The sequence below is a fragment of the Struthio camelus genome, chromosome 18, assembly GCF_040807025.1.
Source record: "Struthio camelus isolate bStrCam1 chromosome 18, bStrCam1.hap1, whole genome shotgun sequence".
Classification (NCBI taxonomy): domain Eukaryota; kingdom Metazoa; phylum Chordata; class Aves; order Struthioniformes; family Struthionidae; genus Struthio; species Struthio camelus.
Genome location: NC_090959.1, coordinates 16,795,272 through 16,812,318, shown reverse-complemented (window position 1 = coordinate 16,812,318; position 17,047 = coordinate 16,795,272). Strand labels below are relative to the sequence as shown.

The 17,047-nt window shown below is 44.9% G+C and overlaps 1 protein-coding gene across 6 annotated transcripts in view; it reads right to left on the bottom strand.

Annotated features, from left to right (window-relative positions):
• The window catches only part of COL20A1 (collagen type XX alpha 1 chain), a 64,750-nt gene extending 49,381 nt beyond the window's left edge, over positions 1–15,369 (bottom strand). For 3 of the 6 annotated variants that reach the window (XR_011135321.1, XR_011135322.1, XM_068912530.1), the window contains exons 1-9: positions 14,809–15,045; positions 11,035–11,122; positions 8,112–8,222; positions 5,348–5,491; positions 4,943–5,101; positions 3,540–3,740; positions 1,701–1,856; positions 680–799; positions 342–506 (exon numbers count right to left, since the gene is read on the bottom strand). Coding sequence is in view for 4 of the 6 variants with exons in the window: in XM_068912530.1 (XP_068768631.1) it covers positions 342–506; positions 680–799; positions 1,701–1,856; positions 3,540–3,740; positions 4,943–5,101; positions 5,348–5,491; positions 8,112–8,222; positions 11,035–11,110 (1,132 nt within the window). In the remaining 2 variants the exon portion in view is untranslated. Of the gene's footprint in view, positions 1–341; positions 507–679; positions 800–1,700; positions 1,857–2,626; positions 2,766–3,539; positions 3,741–4,942; positions 5,102–5,347; positions 5,492–8,111; positions 8,223–11,034; positions 11,123–14,544; positions 14,672–14,808; positions 15,046–15,346 lie in introns of those variants that run through there. The other 3 variants (XM_068912531.1, XM_068912532.1, XM_068912534.1) reach the window with 3 other exon arrangements.
• Positions 15,370–17,047: the final 1,678 nt, after the last annotated feature.

Sequence of the window (17,047 nt, the reverse complement as noted above, 5' to 3'; positions counted from 1 at the left end):
GAGCTCCCCTGCCCTCCCCAATACAATATCACTTGTCTAATTCCATATGTGAAAACATTGTTCTCATGGTACAGGTCCCTGAGGCTGGCAAGGTCTTTATAGATGGGAGGTGTGAAATCTTTCATATGAACTAGTGTTTTTTTTCTTTTTTAAACAAATAAAATCCCCTTTGAAGACACTGCCTGTGCTGAATAAATGAGCCACAACTCAGTGAGGTCTTGCCCACTATCTTAGTTTTAGAGCTTCAAGTTGCTCCTATCAAAGCCTTCGATCTGAACAAGAGTGAAAATAGGTTAGCCTTTTCCCACAGCTTAATAGTTCCTCAATAGCTGTGATCTTACCAATGGCAAATATCTCTATACCCATGTTTTTCAAGGTCTGAGCGATCAGGTTGGCGTCATCTTGGGATTTTCCATCAGTCAAGAGGATCACCAATTTCTCTGCCTCCAGTCGGGCACCAGATTCTGGTTTTAGATTCTGTTCCAGGACATGGGTCAAAGCAAGGCCTAGGGAGGAGCAGAGAAGGATGGTATGCTAGAGCATCACAAACAGTCCTCAACTTTTCTTTTCCTGCCACACAGTGGCCTTGTTCCCCATGGAGGATTATCCTCCTATAAGGACAGCTTCCTGGCTTGCAGCCTCAGAGACCATTTAGCAGACATCTGAGGGCTGGAGTTACCTGTAAACGTGTTGCCGCCCTTGTACCGCAAGTTCCTCACTGCCTCCAGCACCTCGTCCCTCGTAGTGTAACTGTTCAAATCCCACTCTGTGCGAGGATCACTACTGTACTGTGACAACCCTGGGGAAGGCAAGAGTTATCAGCATCATGCAAGCCAACATAAGCTGCAAGATGAGACCTATTTGGGGAGGAGAAGATTACAGGCTTGTCATGAGAGGCTGACAGAAAATCGTGAATAGAGTGCTGGATGGGAGGCCAAAAGAACTGGGTTCTAGCTCCGCTTTTCTCCATGATCCTTAGCACAGAGGCAACGAGGTTATGTCTCAAGCCCCACCAGGTGCAGTGTTACTTATCCCTGCAGTGGTGCTCTGAAGTAGCTGACAATGTCTCAGTATCATTCAGGAATGCTCCCAGGTCAAACTAAGCAGCTGCAAGGAGTAGGAAGGATTTTCACTGTCTCCACAGGCCACATACATTCTGTTCTTTTTAATCTTTCTCCTTTCCACTCCATACTTGTGTCAGTTTTCTCCCTAGCTGAGATGAGCCAAATTTTTAACCAAAGCTTTTTGGTTAAAAGCTCCTCTGAGGGTCTCTTGCTTTGTGCACAGGTTGCCCCATGTCATCAGCTGGATTGAGTGTCACTCAGAACTGGAAGCAGTACTGTTCTGAATCAAAGCAACTCCAGTGTGGCACTGACATCATTCTGTGAGCACCACATCATATCTAGGCAGAAAACCTCAAACGTATCCCAGCATTAAGCGCTCCCTAAATGCCTGACTTGGTGCTGCTCAGAAGATACTGCTTCTGTTCATGGTGCAGCTATTTTTTACAGCCTCTAGAGGCCACAGCCTTGCTACCAGACAGGAAAAGCTGTCAAGAGTGGCATGCTGCACCCCAACCTAGAAGAATAAAAGCTCCTTGGAGTAGCATATGAACACACAAACAGAGACCACAGCTCCTTCAAACACAGCTGTGTTTCCAGAGAAATTTCCCAAGGTTAGGAAACAGGAAGCTTTCCTACCTACTCTTATCTTGTCCTGGGCAATATTGAATGGGGAAATCAAAGTGCTCAGGAAGTCTTTAATGAGCTTGAAATTGTTGCGTCCGATACTCCAAGAGCCATCCACAAGCAGGACGATATCAGTCATTGCAGATGTGTCACACTGAAACTGGGAACCTGAGGGAGATAACGTTTGATATTGAAAGAGCAAAAAGGAGGGAAAAAAGGCTTGAGTTTTAAGATAAGAAACAAATATGAAGTGTAAAACCTTGTCTGGGTGGCAGATTGGACCATCTGCCAGCCTGACACATCCTAGCATCTTGGTAAAAAATATGCAGCTAAGGGCAACAGGTTTCAGTACCAAGAAGCTGCATGGCGGGCAGTTGCATTTCTGCAATTGAGGGGTTAAATCTGTCAGAAACTGTGCTCCTAACCAAGGCACTGCTCTCTGCAAACTGTCAGCTCGATTACATCTCAGCCCTAGTCTAGTGCTTCCCTTTTATCTCACTTTATGTCTCAAAGAATTGCAGGTGATTGTTTAATTCCATTCCACCACAAGATTCCCTGTGGGCTATAGTTATTTAGTGGCTTTATATTAAATCCAATCTCTTCCTAAAAACCTGCTGGCATCACAGATACTCAACCCTGCCTTTCTCCCCACCCCAGGCCTGCAGCTTTACAGAGGATAAGATAGGGCATGTTGCTGATCAGATGCATCTTCCCTGAATACTTTTCAGATGGGGGATTTTACATCTGTGGTGGAGTGGAATAGATAAGATCACGAAGATTCAGCAGGCTGCAGATAAGTTATTCTCCCATCTCTTTTTCACAGCCATGGCTTCCTACTGGTGTCCAGGGACCAAATGCAGATGCTTGCCAATCCCATTTCCACCAGTAAGAGTCCTCTTCAAAAGTGCTGTGAAACATCTATCCTGCCATATTCTCACCGACAAAACTGAAGGATCAGAATGGATCAGCTATCTGGGAAATATGAAGAACAAGTCCAGGATGTGAAGCAGGCTGGGTAATCAACACCATTGATGCACTCCTCATCTTCTGAAGATTTATTTGCCCTTTGGATAGGTCCATGGCTGGGTGGGACTCTTCAAGAATCCAAACCCTTACATGCTTCTTTCGGAAGTCTGGGGAGGTGACAACATGTGTCAGGAGCACAAATTCTAACTTGTGAAAAGTAGGCCTCTGAAGACTGGAAGAAATCTTTGAAACAATCAGGAGTTTGCTGCCAGTCTGTACTGATAAAAGCTGTTAGCTATAGATGTAATGTTACGGCCCATGTTGGAGAGCAGCAGCTGTGAGCAGGGGAGCGCTATACATCCTATTTTATAAGTGGGGAAATGAAAAAAGAATATGAATTTGAATCCAGGCTGCCTCCATCCCAAACATAGAACGTTCTTTCCCTCCACAGACTAATAGATCAGGATAATTGAGACAATGACTGGAGAGTCTGAATAAGAAACTCACAGTCTACATTCAGACTATTCATCCCTCACAGCGTGGGACAGTCCACCTGAATCATATGGTATTGCTCTGTTTCTTCAGTGGATAACCCAAACCTGTAAACTGCAAAATCATGAATGAAGGATAGAGGAGAACGAATAAGTGAACCCTCCAGAAGGAATTTTTTGCCTAACTCCAGTTTGCCTTAAAATTTGTGATGCTTTGCAGAATTGCAAACTTTTGCAGTGATCCGTGATAGCTTCCCAAAGCATGACATAGCAAATAAAAGTAAAATCAACAGCATTCTTATTCCTGGTGACAGATAGTGGGCTGGAAGGCTTGTATTCAACAACCTTAGGGAACACAGTGTGAAAGGAGCAATGTGTTTGAGATCCCACTCACCTCTCCTCAAGGAATCCTTTCTGGGTTTTTCTTTGCCTAGAGACTCTTGCCCTGAGTTTGCAGGAGTGCGCTGCAGTAATTTAGTGCTTGTTGTTGTTGCTTCTGTCACGCTGGCCTCAGCACTGGGTTGGTTTCTCACAGCTTCACCTGAGACCTTTGACTGACTCCCCTTCTGCCTTTTCTTTTCAGTTCTGTCCTTTGCTGTGCTCCAAAAAGAAAAATCCCATTGTCCCTAGCTGTGTTATCACCCATGCAAACTGCTGCATTCATTGGCTGATTTCAGCCACATCTGTCAGAAGTGTAGGGGATACAGAGAAGATAAAAGTCCAATAAGCTTTATGAAAACAGGTGGCTACACAGAAAATATGATCTCCATTCATGCCTCTCTGAAGGAAGGGCTGCATATCGGCTCATGAGTTAACATAAGAAAGTCTGTACTCGATCACATCAAAAGTTTGTTCATTCCTTTGTCTTTGACATTGAAGAATAACGAATGTCTATAAAATATAAAACCAGGGAAAACATAGCATGATATTTGATACCAGGTGTACTCTCCAGACCCCAGCAATCAGGGACTCAGAGACATCTTGGTCTTTATGTATAATGGCCCCTGTGGATCTTTCTTTCAAGAACATCAATAACTGCTTTTTAAACAAATGAAAACCTTGTTTTAGGCACAAGAGAATCTATGCAGGTTATGTACAAGCCTCAGCCATAGGGGCGAGCTTACACCTTTTTGGAGACCAGCTGCAGACTTGGGACACAAAGCTTAGGAAATCGGCATCTTTAGCTCCAGTGCTCATGGAACAACTTGTTCTCAAAGGATCAGCGCTCAGCTAAAGGATTTGACAGTATCTGCTGAATTTGAATACCTGTCAGCCCCAGGCATGCATGGATGTAGTTTGTCTGGCTGGAGAGTTTGGCTGGGATGAGGGACAAATACCTTAGGCTGCTTACTGTGTTTTTTGTAGTTAGGAGATATACGTGAGGGACGAGAATGAACCACCACGTCTTACTGAATGAATGCCCCGGACAAGATAAGGATTGCATGGAAAAAGGTGGACGTGATGCTGGGGGACAGCTGTGCTTAACACTCTGAACAGCCCTTGTGACTCAAATCCACAAGATACTTGGACTGGGAAATATCTTCCTGACGTAAAAACAGGAGTCGTCATCTGAAGACCATTCCAAACCCAAGAGGGCTGTCCCCCTGCAGAATAGATTTCCATTTCTTACCTGCACTAGTAGCACAGCAGAAGCTCTGGCTCAGAGCTGCCTAGTGCGAGACACTGTATGAACACAGATCAGACACATGGCCCTTTTTCTCAGAGCACACACATCCTTACCCAAGCACCAGTCCATCACGCCCCTGGGCATTGCTCCCTAATGGTCTGCGCACCTACCTGTCTGCGTCAGGACTGCATTCACGGGTGGTGGAGTGGCCTCTGCCACTGAGCTGTGCTTGGCTGCTGAACCTCCTGAAGAAGTGAGATTCTTTTCTGACATGCTTCCTGAGTTTCTTCGGTTATTTCTAGTCTGGGATGCATTTTTGAGCTCCTCAACTATAGGAACAGCAAAACAGGAAGATGGAGTCAAAGTAGCCAGGTCTGTGAGCTTCACAGTCCATCCCTCATCCCTTTGGTCTTCACTACTCCCTTTCTAACCTCCCAAACAAAATGATAACAGACACTGTTATGGCAGCACAATCTACAGGGCACAGGCCAGAGGATGAACTCTGAAGAGCCAAGTCTCTGAGCGCCTCAAGGGCTCTCTGAATGGAGCAAAGAAAAGTAGCGCGCACTACTTACTTACGAATTTCCTTTTGGCAAACAGGGCTTCCTGGGAGCCATTAAGCACATAGACCTGCAATGTGTATTCCTTGGTAGGGCTCAGCCCCCCAACTGTGGCTTTGGGAGTCTTGGTTTTCAGCATAACTTCTTGCTCCGAGTCCCCTGAGGGAGGATGAAGCCACAGTTTAGAGCCTGTTAGAGTTTAAATTTAAGCTGACAGTAGCAAAAGCTCAGTGGAAATGCAGAGAATGCCTGTCTAGGAACCTCAGTCAACTATTTCCTATTTAATTTTGTGGATCTCTTCATGATTTTTACTCTTTTTCCAGTCCAAGGTTGAGAAAGTATTTTAAAATCCTTGATACATGCCCAAAACAGAAAACCAATTTATACCTAGCATTAGTGTGACTCTCATCACCTTCTCCAGAAGCTGCTGATATTTAAACCTCTGAAAAGCCAGTCTTTAGAGGCTGTCAAGTTGGGCCATTACCATTATGGCCCCATTTGGGCCATAAAGACCACTTATGAAAATAGCCCAGTGTTTTGCTTCAGATCACACATGACAAAGTGAGGAACTGGCTCTGCCTCTCCTAAGGTCCTAGCTGGCACTTGGGATTCACCTTGCTTATCTTGGCCGCTCTTGCCGTACTATCTATCCCAGCAAGCCCCATCTCTCTCTAGAGAATCAGCTGCTGTCTGCAGATAGACAGCTCATTTCTGGAATCAGCCCTGCTTCCAGCTCCCTACTGCCCTTGCTTACACTCCCATCACCACCAGGCCTCCTGATGAGCCTCACTGCTCTATGAAGGCAGGTAGGTCTGTTCAGACTCGCTCACACCTGGAAAGGAAACTCATTCTGGCTCCTTCCTTCATTAGCCTGTGGTGCTGCCGTGACAGCAGCGAGTAGGGAGAGACACAACTGTAAGGAAGAGGGAGGAGAACAGAAGAGATGGGTGCTAAGGCCCTGATCCAGATCAGATCGTCCAGTGTACCTGCATTATGGGAACAGGCATTTGCACTTAGCTACAGCTGCAGTGACACTTGCTAAGGGAGCTGCCAGCCATTTGGCAGCGGCACACAGAAGCACTGCCCAAGCAGAACCTCTGCTTACTGGTGCCTGCGAGTCCAGGCATAGACCTTCAGATCTGGCTCACCATGCCTCTGTGGTGGTATTTCTGAGTCAGACTCGTGCTGCAGGGCTCATGGACCTCCAGCAATGCCTCACGGCCCATGGAAGCTGTCCTGGGGCTGTGATCCCTCTGACCAGCTGGGAGCTGGGTTGCTTCCACATTAATATGTCAGGGAGCAGATGGAGCAAGACAGCTCTTCAAAGCAGCGGCCAAATGCAGCACAGTGATCTCTCTGTTACTGGGGGTGGTTGGACTATCCCAGGTGATATGGGGAAAGTTTGGGATCACAGGAACAAAACGAAGGGAAAGAGACAATCAAATCTGCTCTCTAAAATGCTTTGATTAAGAAAGATTCATGATTCTGTAATTATGGTGACGGATGAATTTCTGACCCCTCAGTTCCTGTGCTCGTGCTTAGTTGGAGAGCTAGAAATGGAGCTCCCCAGCCTATGCAGCAGGGAAAGCCTTAGGCATGTATCAGGGAGCACATGCCTGAGTGCGGGAAGGGAATTCCCTGCATTCTCGGGATGCTCACTGTTCTCAACCCACCGCCAAGGCCTGGAGAGGAACAGGGGAAGGTAGGAATGAGAAACGTTTTGCTCCTGCTCAGTAAACAGGTGCAGGCTGAGCTAAAAGCAGGCAGAGAAGCAAATGTCCTCCTATCAATGGCTCTGCGTGTATGCATTCCTGGCTCATAGCTCCCCTCCTCTGGCTCACTGGGATAAGGGCAGTGACTGCAGAGCTCTCTGAAAACCAAATGCCAGCTGAGACTAAGGTTTCCCCTTTGCTGCCAACTACTGCTCCTGCCGAGGGATGTAGTGTCCTTTCAATACGGCCAGCGTCAAAGGCCAGGAGAGTTGGAGCCCTGCCAGGGCAGGGAGCCAACAGGCTGAACCCAGCTACTGTACACACGCTGCAGGGTCAAGGACTTCCCGTCCTGAGTCCCTGCAGTGGAAGGGGGAGCTGGAGCTAGGAATCCCCAGATGAGCCAAGTATGGGCACAGCGGTTCTAATGAGAGTGGATACAACAGGAAAGGGAATCAGAGCAGAGCCAGTGACATCCTACAGCCATGTCTAGCCAGTTATAACCACAGCACCTTGAATCTGTTTCTTTCCTTCATTCCACTTTGGATAAATATTCAGTAGTGGCAGGCAAGAGAAAAAGAGCATTCAGTGAACACATAATTTTACAGAAGTGGAACAGCTCCCACAGAAGACTCCAACAACCAAACCTTTCCCAATCTCTTCTCTCACACAGTCCCAAATAGTAACAGTTTCTGGCTTAGACATTCCCTGTAGGATGAAGAGGACTGAATTGCAGATCTTTCTTGTGAATCTGCAATAGAGTGATTTGAAAATCCTTTCCTACACCTAAGCTAACATAGTACTATTATTGACTGCTCTCATGCTGGCCAGAAAGGCTCCTCGTCCAGACTGCTATGCACAGCCCACCAAAATTTTTGATCTAGGTTAATCAGCACTTAAAACAAAAACAAGCAGTATATAATTCCCCTTGTCTTAGTTCTATCACACTCATCAAGGCTTGTACTTAAGTTCTGCTGTCCAAGATACACACCACCCCAAAAACTGGGGGGTTGACCCCAACTCGTATAGAAATCTTTGCTGGGTCTAATATACAGCCCATTAGCACATACCTGCCATGGGCTTTACCCGAACTTTGTAGCCATTGATGTTCCCTTCGGTTTCTTTCCATTTCATTTGGAGCCTGTCTTCCGAAAGGACAGTGAGCTTCAGTCGACCCGACCCTGGAGGAGAAGTGTCGTGCTGTTACGTATGAAATTCTTCCCATATGCACATGCACAAAATGCCTCATGAGTTGTGTCCTCTGGGAACACGAGAATAATTGCAGTGTAGAGGAAACCTTCACTGTCCCCCCCAAAGTGTTCTGCATCCTCTGACACTGCACTTCAACTCCTACAGTCCTGCACCTCTGCCAAGAAATCTAGCAAGATTTACTCTGTCAAACCTGCAGCTTTCACTCTACGCAAAGAGGAGTTTCTTGGTGTATTGAGTGAGACCTCAGTATATACTTCAGCAAACAGAAGAAATAGTTTGAAATAGAAGTGGTGGCTTTCTCTGCACCCCACACATCTTGAGAGGATCATTCCTAAGAGCTTTTCTGCACCATGTTTTATGCGTGGAATCCAGCGAGCGTGTTAGAGTGCACACTTATGAAATGGGATGGCAGGAGACAGATAAAAGGGACCAGTGACTTGGCTCAGTAGACTTGGGCCATAGAGAAATACAGAAATTCCCAAGGTGATGGATTCCATACTTTGGCAGGAAGATCATTTCAGAGGCAGCTCCAAGGACCAGCTTAAGAAAGAACAGGAAAGAACAAGAAAATCTGACAAAGAGTAAATAACAGTTCTTGACAGGACCATAACTCCTAGGTGTCAGCTTGTACCAGTGTGGTGCAGGGAGCAACAAATTAAAAAGACAAATCCTGAGAAAAAAGAATATCAGACAAGGAAGTAAAAAGAAAAAGAAATAGGGCTAGCCCATTCCCTTAGCATCTCCAGCTTTCACAGAGATCTTTTAACCCCCAGCTAGATACTTCAACTCGTGTCACTCTTTGAAACAACGATTCCTCAGTAAAATATAGCTGCACTGTTGCTATTCATATGAATCTCTTCATTTCACTGGATGAAGGATGGAATATTTATTTCCTCTCTTTCCCGATATTATAACTGACTTTTCAGCAGGCTTCCTTAACGTGCAATGAATGAGTGCATCCTTTGCCTGTATACTGTAAGAATCTGCACTCAAATGCCCATCTTGTTTGCATCTGTTACCAAACGGTTACCAATCAGTCACTATGCCAAAAATGGCCACATGCACGCAGTTGCATGCATGATTACCAGAACTGCACATACATCTGCAATAAGCACGCACATAGATTAGACCCACCGCTGACAACAAATGCAAGAAAAGTGGACAATCAAAGGCACAAACACTGAGCTGAGTGTAGAAGTGTGACACAGTCTAGTATGTTGTTTGCAAATACAAACAGATAGGGGGATCAGTAAAAGCACGGACATTAACTGGGGAAAGAAGAGACAGAAGGAAAGAAAAGGCAAGAACGGGTAATATTCTTGATGTAAGCACAGTGTGGACAGAACCCAGACATATGATTTTTGACATTTTGAAAAATATTTAGAAATTTTATATCTTTCTCTTTATCATTAGTCACAAAAAAGCTTAGGAAGACATGCTCGAAAGTTTCCTGCTCGGTGCTGGCAAACTCTGTGTGCTGCACAGGAATCCTCGGGTTCCTAATCCGGTCTTGTATGACAGCCAGACATCTCCTACCATCTTTTCCATGAAGTCATAACCCAAAAGAGCAGTAACAGCTGGCAGTGAGGACTTGCTTGTTCCAGCCCAACATCTGTGCCTTAACCTCTCATCATGAACACTTCCTGCAGGCTGCCCAACAAGCAAATAACTATGTTAGGAAAACAAAGCTCAGATTCACATCTCACCCCAGACAAACATGAAGGGGAAGAAAGAAAACATAGGGAAGTGGGGTTAGGGGCTAAATCACGTCCCAGAATCATGTCTAAGAGAAATGGTAAAAGATCTTGGAACAACGAAGGCAATTCATAGTTAGATGAAACATGGAGCTGTCTTCTTCTGGACACATATGGTCCAGCTCCTCAGCCATCACTCTAGGAGCCCGAAAGTTAAAAAGGCAAGAATGTCCACAGACAGATCTGAAAGGACAGCATCTTCTAAAGCTCCATTATGCTCTGGATGCAAATGAATCCCAGAGCCATGAAAGCTCTTCTGTTTCTCTGCCTGGTGTTGGATGTGCACTATGTGATGATGTAACTTTGCTCTCCCGATGATTTGGAGTTAAGTCCAGATATGCTGCTGAGGTAGGTCTGGAAGATACATAACATGGAGATGCAAATTCTGAAGTGTCATCACCTGTCAAGAAGCCCTTCTGCCAAACCCTTATATAGAGGTAGATAAAGGCAGACCTTTAACATCAGAAAGCATATGATAAGGTTTTATAGGTATTTTCTGTTCACTTCTGATACCTGTGGAGCACTGCGTGTTACAGAAGGAATACACCTTGTGTACTTTCTGATCCAGATGTTGCAGCACATATTGACATATTGCTTCAAAGTAATAGTTTTAGACTGCAAGACAGATGCAGTGATTAACAGAAGCAATATCACTTTTTTTTTAACCATTTTTCAAGCTCCGTTTGCAGATCACATAAGCATCCCTCACTGCTTATACAGACAGAAATGCACGCCTGGTGTAGGGGAATGGCATGCTGAATTGCTGCCAGTGATGAGGACTGGCATTGCAGGGTGGGGAGGGATTAAGATATTCTCCCCAAACGGGTTCCCTGATCTCCTGTTGCTCTTAGGTGTGGAAACCAGCTGTCTGGATTTCTACCAATAGACACTGAAGCCAAGCAGCCCCCTGAAATTCTGCGTGTGATTAGAAGTGGCCCTCACAGACAAGGTTAGCCTAGCTGATAGCCAGACCCTAAGGGATCGTGCCCAGTGCTACTTTCAGAGTAACCACAGACAAGTTCCTTACCTTGGCTGCTCACTCGGCCCCAGACATGACTCACCACAGTCAGGCAGGCAAAAAAGAAGCAAGCGTGAATCCTCATGGTGACCAGGACCTACATGAAGGCAAACATCAGGAAAGAGAAGTAAAGCTGCATTTAACCAGATCAAAAGCCACCTTCATTTTTTTGACTAATTCTGCTGCCCTGGAATCCCCTCTTCTTTCTGCAGGGCCATCTGTGGCAATCATCTGGGACTTTCCGAGGGTGGTGTGAACTCAAGTCTCCTGGCATGGTTTTTTGTTATTTTGTAGTCCCCAGTTAAGGGACTAGTTGGAATCTGCTCTCTGTACATCCCTGATAGTACTGTAAGGGTGGACTGAGAAGCACCTATTGAATTTTCCTATGATTTCTCTATTTTAGTTTACGATCTTGGTCTCTGATACAGTTGTTCAGTGCCTTGGGCCAATATTAAACTGAATTTATATAGGTGATGGGGGGTAAGCTTGGACCTAGCCTTAGTCTGCTTGGTCCTGGAGACAGGCAGTGCTTTCTTGGTAGGACAAGATCAACAGAGGTACAACAGTTAAGCGCTGGGTTCTGCTCCGATCATGTAAATAAGTGACATGGGCCAAATCACTGGTGTGATAGAGATTCCAGAACAACTTCTGTTCCAAGTAATACCTAAGTAATTTTTACAGACTTAACCATGTCAGCAAATCACTCTAACCGAAAAGTAACTTTTGCAGCATTCCCAGGGCTGGCTAGCTTAAGGACAGACACCCGTCACTCAGGCTACAGCTCGCTGACTTCGAGGGAAGCCCTTCTCTTATCTTTACTGGCCTGGATCTAACCTTTACTCAGTTTGGCTCAGAAAAGTTACACTAGCATAAAATCATCCTAGCTGACGAAAACAGTGCCTCCCCCTTGCCTCAGTCTCAATAAACAGAGTTTAAAACATATGCTGTTGGCCTTTTGCAACACATCGTTGGCATCTGTCATTTTTGTGCTACCCAATTCAGACGTATTGCTTTTGGCAAGACCAGACTATACAGGAGTTTCTTTCACTGCAGTTTGCAGCGATATTTCTGTTTTGTTCATTTTGATGGACAGGTATTTAGAGGCTCTTGGCAAATGCCTATTTCCCATCAAATATGTCAGCTTTTTAGTGATTAAAAGAAAAAATAAATATGCAAGTGAATGATCCAGCCATGATCTCCAAGTTTTTAATCAGGAGTTCTAAAATGTTTTAAGATTGAATGGAAAAATATGCAAGTTATAACAGAGAGATGTTAAGAACCACCCTACCCCCATATACAGACACATACATGCACACTAAACAGTCTGGGGATTTCTTTTTCTTTGATTGAAGATCAGGTTATATGGAACAACTGCGGTGTAATTGTAGCCCTTAGCCATGGGAAACACTTGCTTTTTTCCCCCCAGCTAATAAAATTAAGTCATTGCTTATAACAAACAGCAAACGTTTTACAGGTGGGTTTTAGGAATGTGAGTATCAGAAAAGCAAGGCCTGCCCTTGTTATGCAGGCACTTATGCCGAGCAAGAAAGAAGTCTGCATTTTTGAAAAATTCCCTGAATCAATAATAAGGTTTATTTTCATCATTTTGCAATGCCAAAGTTGCTCTTAATTTCCTTGCAACTTCCTTGTGGATCTGCTGGCAAACAGGAGGCCAGCTGCAGGCAAAACACTGGATTATATATGACCTTTTCATATTAACAAGGGTTATATAGGGTCCAAGGTCCAGTGAAAAGAATGCACAGACTTCTCCAACCTACACTGAATCACGCTTACTGTAGGGTCTGATTCAGCCATAAGCTTCCACCTCCGATGCGTCAATAAGGAAGAATTCAGTATCAGCTCAGGCTGGGCCAAGTTAAGATCCCAAGAATGTAAATCTTTACTATTACAGTGTTGCAGCTAAAGCAAGGAATAAGGACGCGATGTTTCTTTCCTAGCTCAGAGACAAGCCCATAGATATTTTGCTTCCCCTCCAAGTTTCATTCTCCCACCTGTAAAACAGGGATGAAAAGAGATGCACCTGTTTCAGATGGTTGAAGATACATGGCTGGAGGAGGTATGCTTCCACACCCCACAGTACTTTCTGCCCCAAGGGATACCTGCTAGATCCCAAGCCCCCACCCGAGCGTCTGTGGTCCCTTCCCATCCATTTCTGCCCTTGCTGGTACAGCCATCTAGCCAGGCTGAGCCATGGACAAAGGCCCACCAGGACCACAGAGTCATTGCCCTGTTGGAGGGCAAGGAACCTCCTGCATCCTCATTCCTCTCTCCCGTTACTTGCTCAAGGAAAGAATCTGGAGACAGCAACACATGGAGCATATGGTAAGAATTTCCAGGCCTGGACAACTGGGTGTGGGAGGGACACACCACTTCCCAAAGTGGGCTGGAACATGACTTCCCGTTCGCCCCAGCTACATGTTCAGAGGGGATTTGGAGGGTAAGCCAGACGGATATTGCCTTACTTATGCAGGAATTTTTTAAAATAGTTGCTTCAATTAAAGAAAAAAAAAGATTTTCTACCTGAAAAGCCCTGCCACATTTTTAAATCAGCACAAATGAAGGTGAGAATTTTGGAGCATTATGAACTAATTCCACCCTCCACAGCCACAAAAGCCAGCTCATGGTTTTGGGGACATTTCTATCACTCCTCATCCCAGAGCACATCACTGTCTGCCACGAAGCACTGGCAGAAGCAGTGGCCTACCCAGCGCGAGACACGTGAGCAGCATGAAGCCTTCTGCCCCTTCTGCCTTGGCAGAAGCCAGTGCAGCACTAAGTGGTGTTTATCTGTTCAGAAGCGTTCACTGAATGAAGCTGAACAGCAGTTCCTCGCCTCCTCTGGACAAAAGGCAATAATCTACATGGGAGTTAGCCTGTGAGCACAGCCCAAACCAGACTGGTCCCCTGAGGTTGATCCATGTACGAAGGGAGACTCTTATGGAAGAACCACACAGAAGAAACCAGCAACCCTAGGAGAGTAGGATTTCCTGCCAGAGCTATGGAAAATAAATCTGTCCCACACTCCCTGAATGCTTTGCTAGTTAAAGGACCTAGAACAGATAAAAACATGTTCAGCAAACCCTTTCTTTACTCTCCAAAAAGCCTTCTGTGTTTCTGTTCAACCATTGAACCAAAATCCTCAATTATCTCAGCAATCATCTTAAAAAAAAAAAAATGCACAAGGTTCACTTTGGGACTGAGCACTTGCAGCTCCCCACAACCCAGACAGGTTTAAAAACATTGACTTGACGCACACACACACACACACCACACCTACAGGTGGAAAAAAACCAACCCAGACAACTGCAATTTCAGCCATAAGCTAACAAGCTATTCCAATTACTGTCCTCTTTTGCTGAAATTTCCCCCAGGTTTTACCTATTAACCACAGAAGGAAAAAAAATTAAAAAACTAGTCAAACTCTTATTTCCCACAGCCATCACGCTAAAAGAATTTATCACTCTCTATAAAAAAGTCCTGGTGACATTTAGACCTCACCTCCAGTAAATTTGAGTCTTGAAGCTACTTCACCTTGAAAGGATCAGACTTGCAGGACCTTGTCTTCCCTACATGACACTGGAGGAGCTGCCCCTGCGCTGAGCTGCACCACTGGACTAGCTCAAAGTTTCTCCTCGTTCGAAAGTCTGCAGAAGTTCCCCGTTCTGTCAATATCCACACCCCCCCCAAAACCACACAGCTCCCCTAGCCCAGCCCAGTGACATCCAGGCAAACTCAGCCCCCAAAGGGGAATCAATCACAAACCTTTGCTGAGCAGTGCTGTGTGTTTTCCCTGAAGTCAGCGGGGAGGCGTGAAGAATCCAGCTACATTCTTAAATTGTGAGAGAAGAAGTCGGCTCCTTGTCTGCTTCTCAGCGTATTTAGAGAGATTCCAAGACGTCAGGACTGCTAGGAAAGGGGAGGAAGGGGAGGGAGAGAAGGGGGAGAGGGACAGCGATTCCCCCACCTCCTTCTCACCACGTAGCAGAGAGCAGTACTCTACGCATGGCCTGCTGCATGCAGCTAAATAAAGCACATAAAAAAAAGAGGAAGAGCCCACTTCTGTAAAACACAGTAAACATCTTTTACTGTTTTTTCTAGGAGGAACCAAATACTAAATTTCTATCTAGGAAATTGCATACTGATTTCCTAGAGTGCAGCAAAAAGTCAGGGTTCCCACCCACTGTCACTCTCTCAGGAATAAATTCACTTTGGCCACATTCACATCCCCTTAAATATTTCTGAGAGCCAGAGTTTGCTCTGAAGGCAAATAGTATTGCATTTGTTTAAGAAAATTAAGCACATCTGTATGTTTTGCAAGGCCAGAGTCTGAATCATATACTGGAAGCTTGATGGTGCTGCAGATTTCACAGCTGTTGGATACAGCTCTGACCTCGAATAGTAAGTGCTTCCCAGCCCCAGGAGGGCTTGTGAGAGCCACCCAGCCCTGAGCCAAAACATTTTTCAAAAGATTTTGTCCTCGTTGCCAAGAATGGAACAACTGACAGTAGCATTCCTCATTATAACTGGAGACCAGATTTTCAGCTGTACTCCCGGGAATGACAGCATCACTCTCATATTGCAACAGAATGAGCGATGTGAAAGTCACAATTGCCTTTCTACAGGAAATACAGACCCCTTTTAAATTGTCTAATTGGATGGAAAGATCATAGTTTCTAAATATGTTTGCAGAGTTATTATAAACATTATATACTTCTCTGCAGCTTTTACATTATATATGAGTATTTAAAGGTACCACAATATAAAAGCCAAAGGGTAACACTAAAACAAAACACTTAATCTTGTTAACCTTGTTAAAGCAAAATACAGAGCACTTGGTAGTCTGTGGAAACAGAATTGTTATTATCCTACATTAATTACCACAAATTACCTTTACTGTAATTCCTGTTGCATTTTAATAGTTGCTTAGATTTGCAATAGTTTACTCTAAAACTAGAAGGAGGTGAGAAAGGAAAGACCACGTTATCTCCTGCATTTCACTTTCAGGAAAGTCAAGACACAGAGTCAAAATGCATGCTCTGTTCGTGTCAGAAAAATCTAGAGCTGCTTCCAGTGTTTACGTTAAGGTTTTTGTTTGATGCCCTATCCTTCCCAAGGTACATAAACAATGCTGTACAGTCTCCGGGCTTTGTCTTGCTTTAGTTCAAGCCCAACACTCCAGATTAAACCTTGGTGCCATCAGAGAAGCCCACCCACTCCCAATACAGCAACACAAAACTGAATTTAAAAAGTAAACAGGCAGATAGATGTGTTTTGCTTTCCTTGTGCACTGAATCGCTGGGAATAACAATTGTATGTTGACAAATAGCTTCCAAGACTGTCTGGTTTCACACAGGGCCTGCAAGGACCCCAGTGGATTATCAACTCAAACATCTCGCTTGGATCATGTTCCAGTAATACCACTGCAAATAGGACTATTACCTCTGCACGAGCACTAGGAGAGTAACTATCCCTTTATACCAAGGAAAAGAAGGCAGTCAGCAGTAATGTAACATACCTAATAAACAGCTGACGTCAGGTTTTCCAGGAAAGTCAGCTCCCATTTTAACACAAATCAAAGTGATCAGAGTCTTTCTAGGACTTGGCTGGCAGCCAATAGAGCTGCATTCAGGGACCTGCCCCAAGCAGGATTTCTGCAAATCATTCTGCTGTCTGTACAACATTGTAGGCCAATTATGAGCAGGATGCTCTGCTAACTGGAAGGCAAGAAACCTCCCCATTTTGTTGTTATTACCTGTTATTCTACATTTCATTCACTTGCAGGGTAGACCACATACGAATATTCTGTAATGCCTTTAAATGAAGTCATTCTGGGAGCAGTACAGCTCAGGAGGCCTAGATTTCAGTGGCTTTCACTTGAATCCGTTCCATCCCACATGAATTTCCCAGTGTCTAGTGATACAGTTGAACTCAGATGACAGCACTACCACCAAGGTAGACAGCGCCTCTCCTTTCCCCCACTGCCTGCTGTCACTAGGTTGGT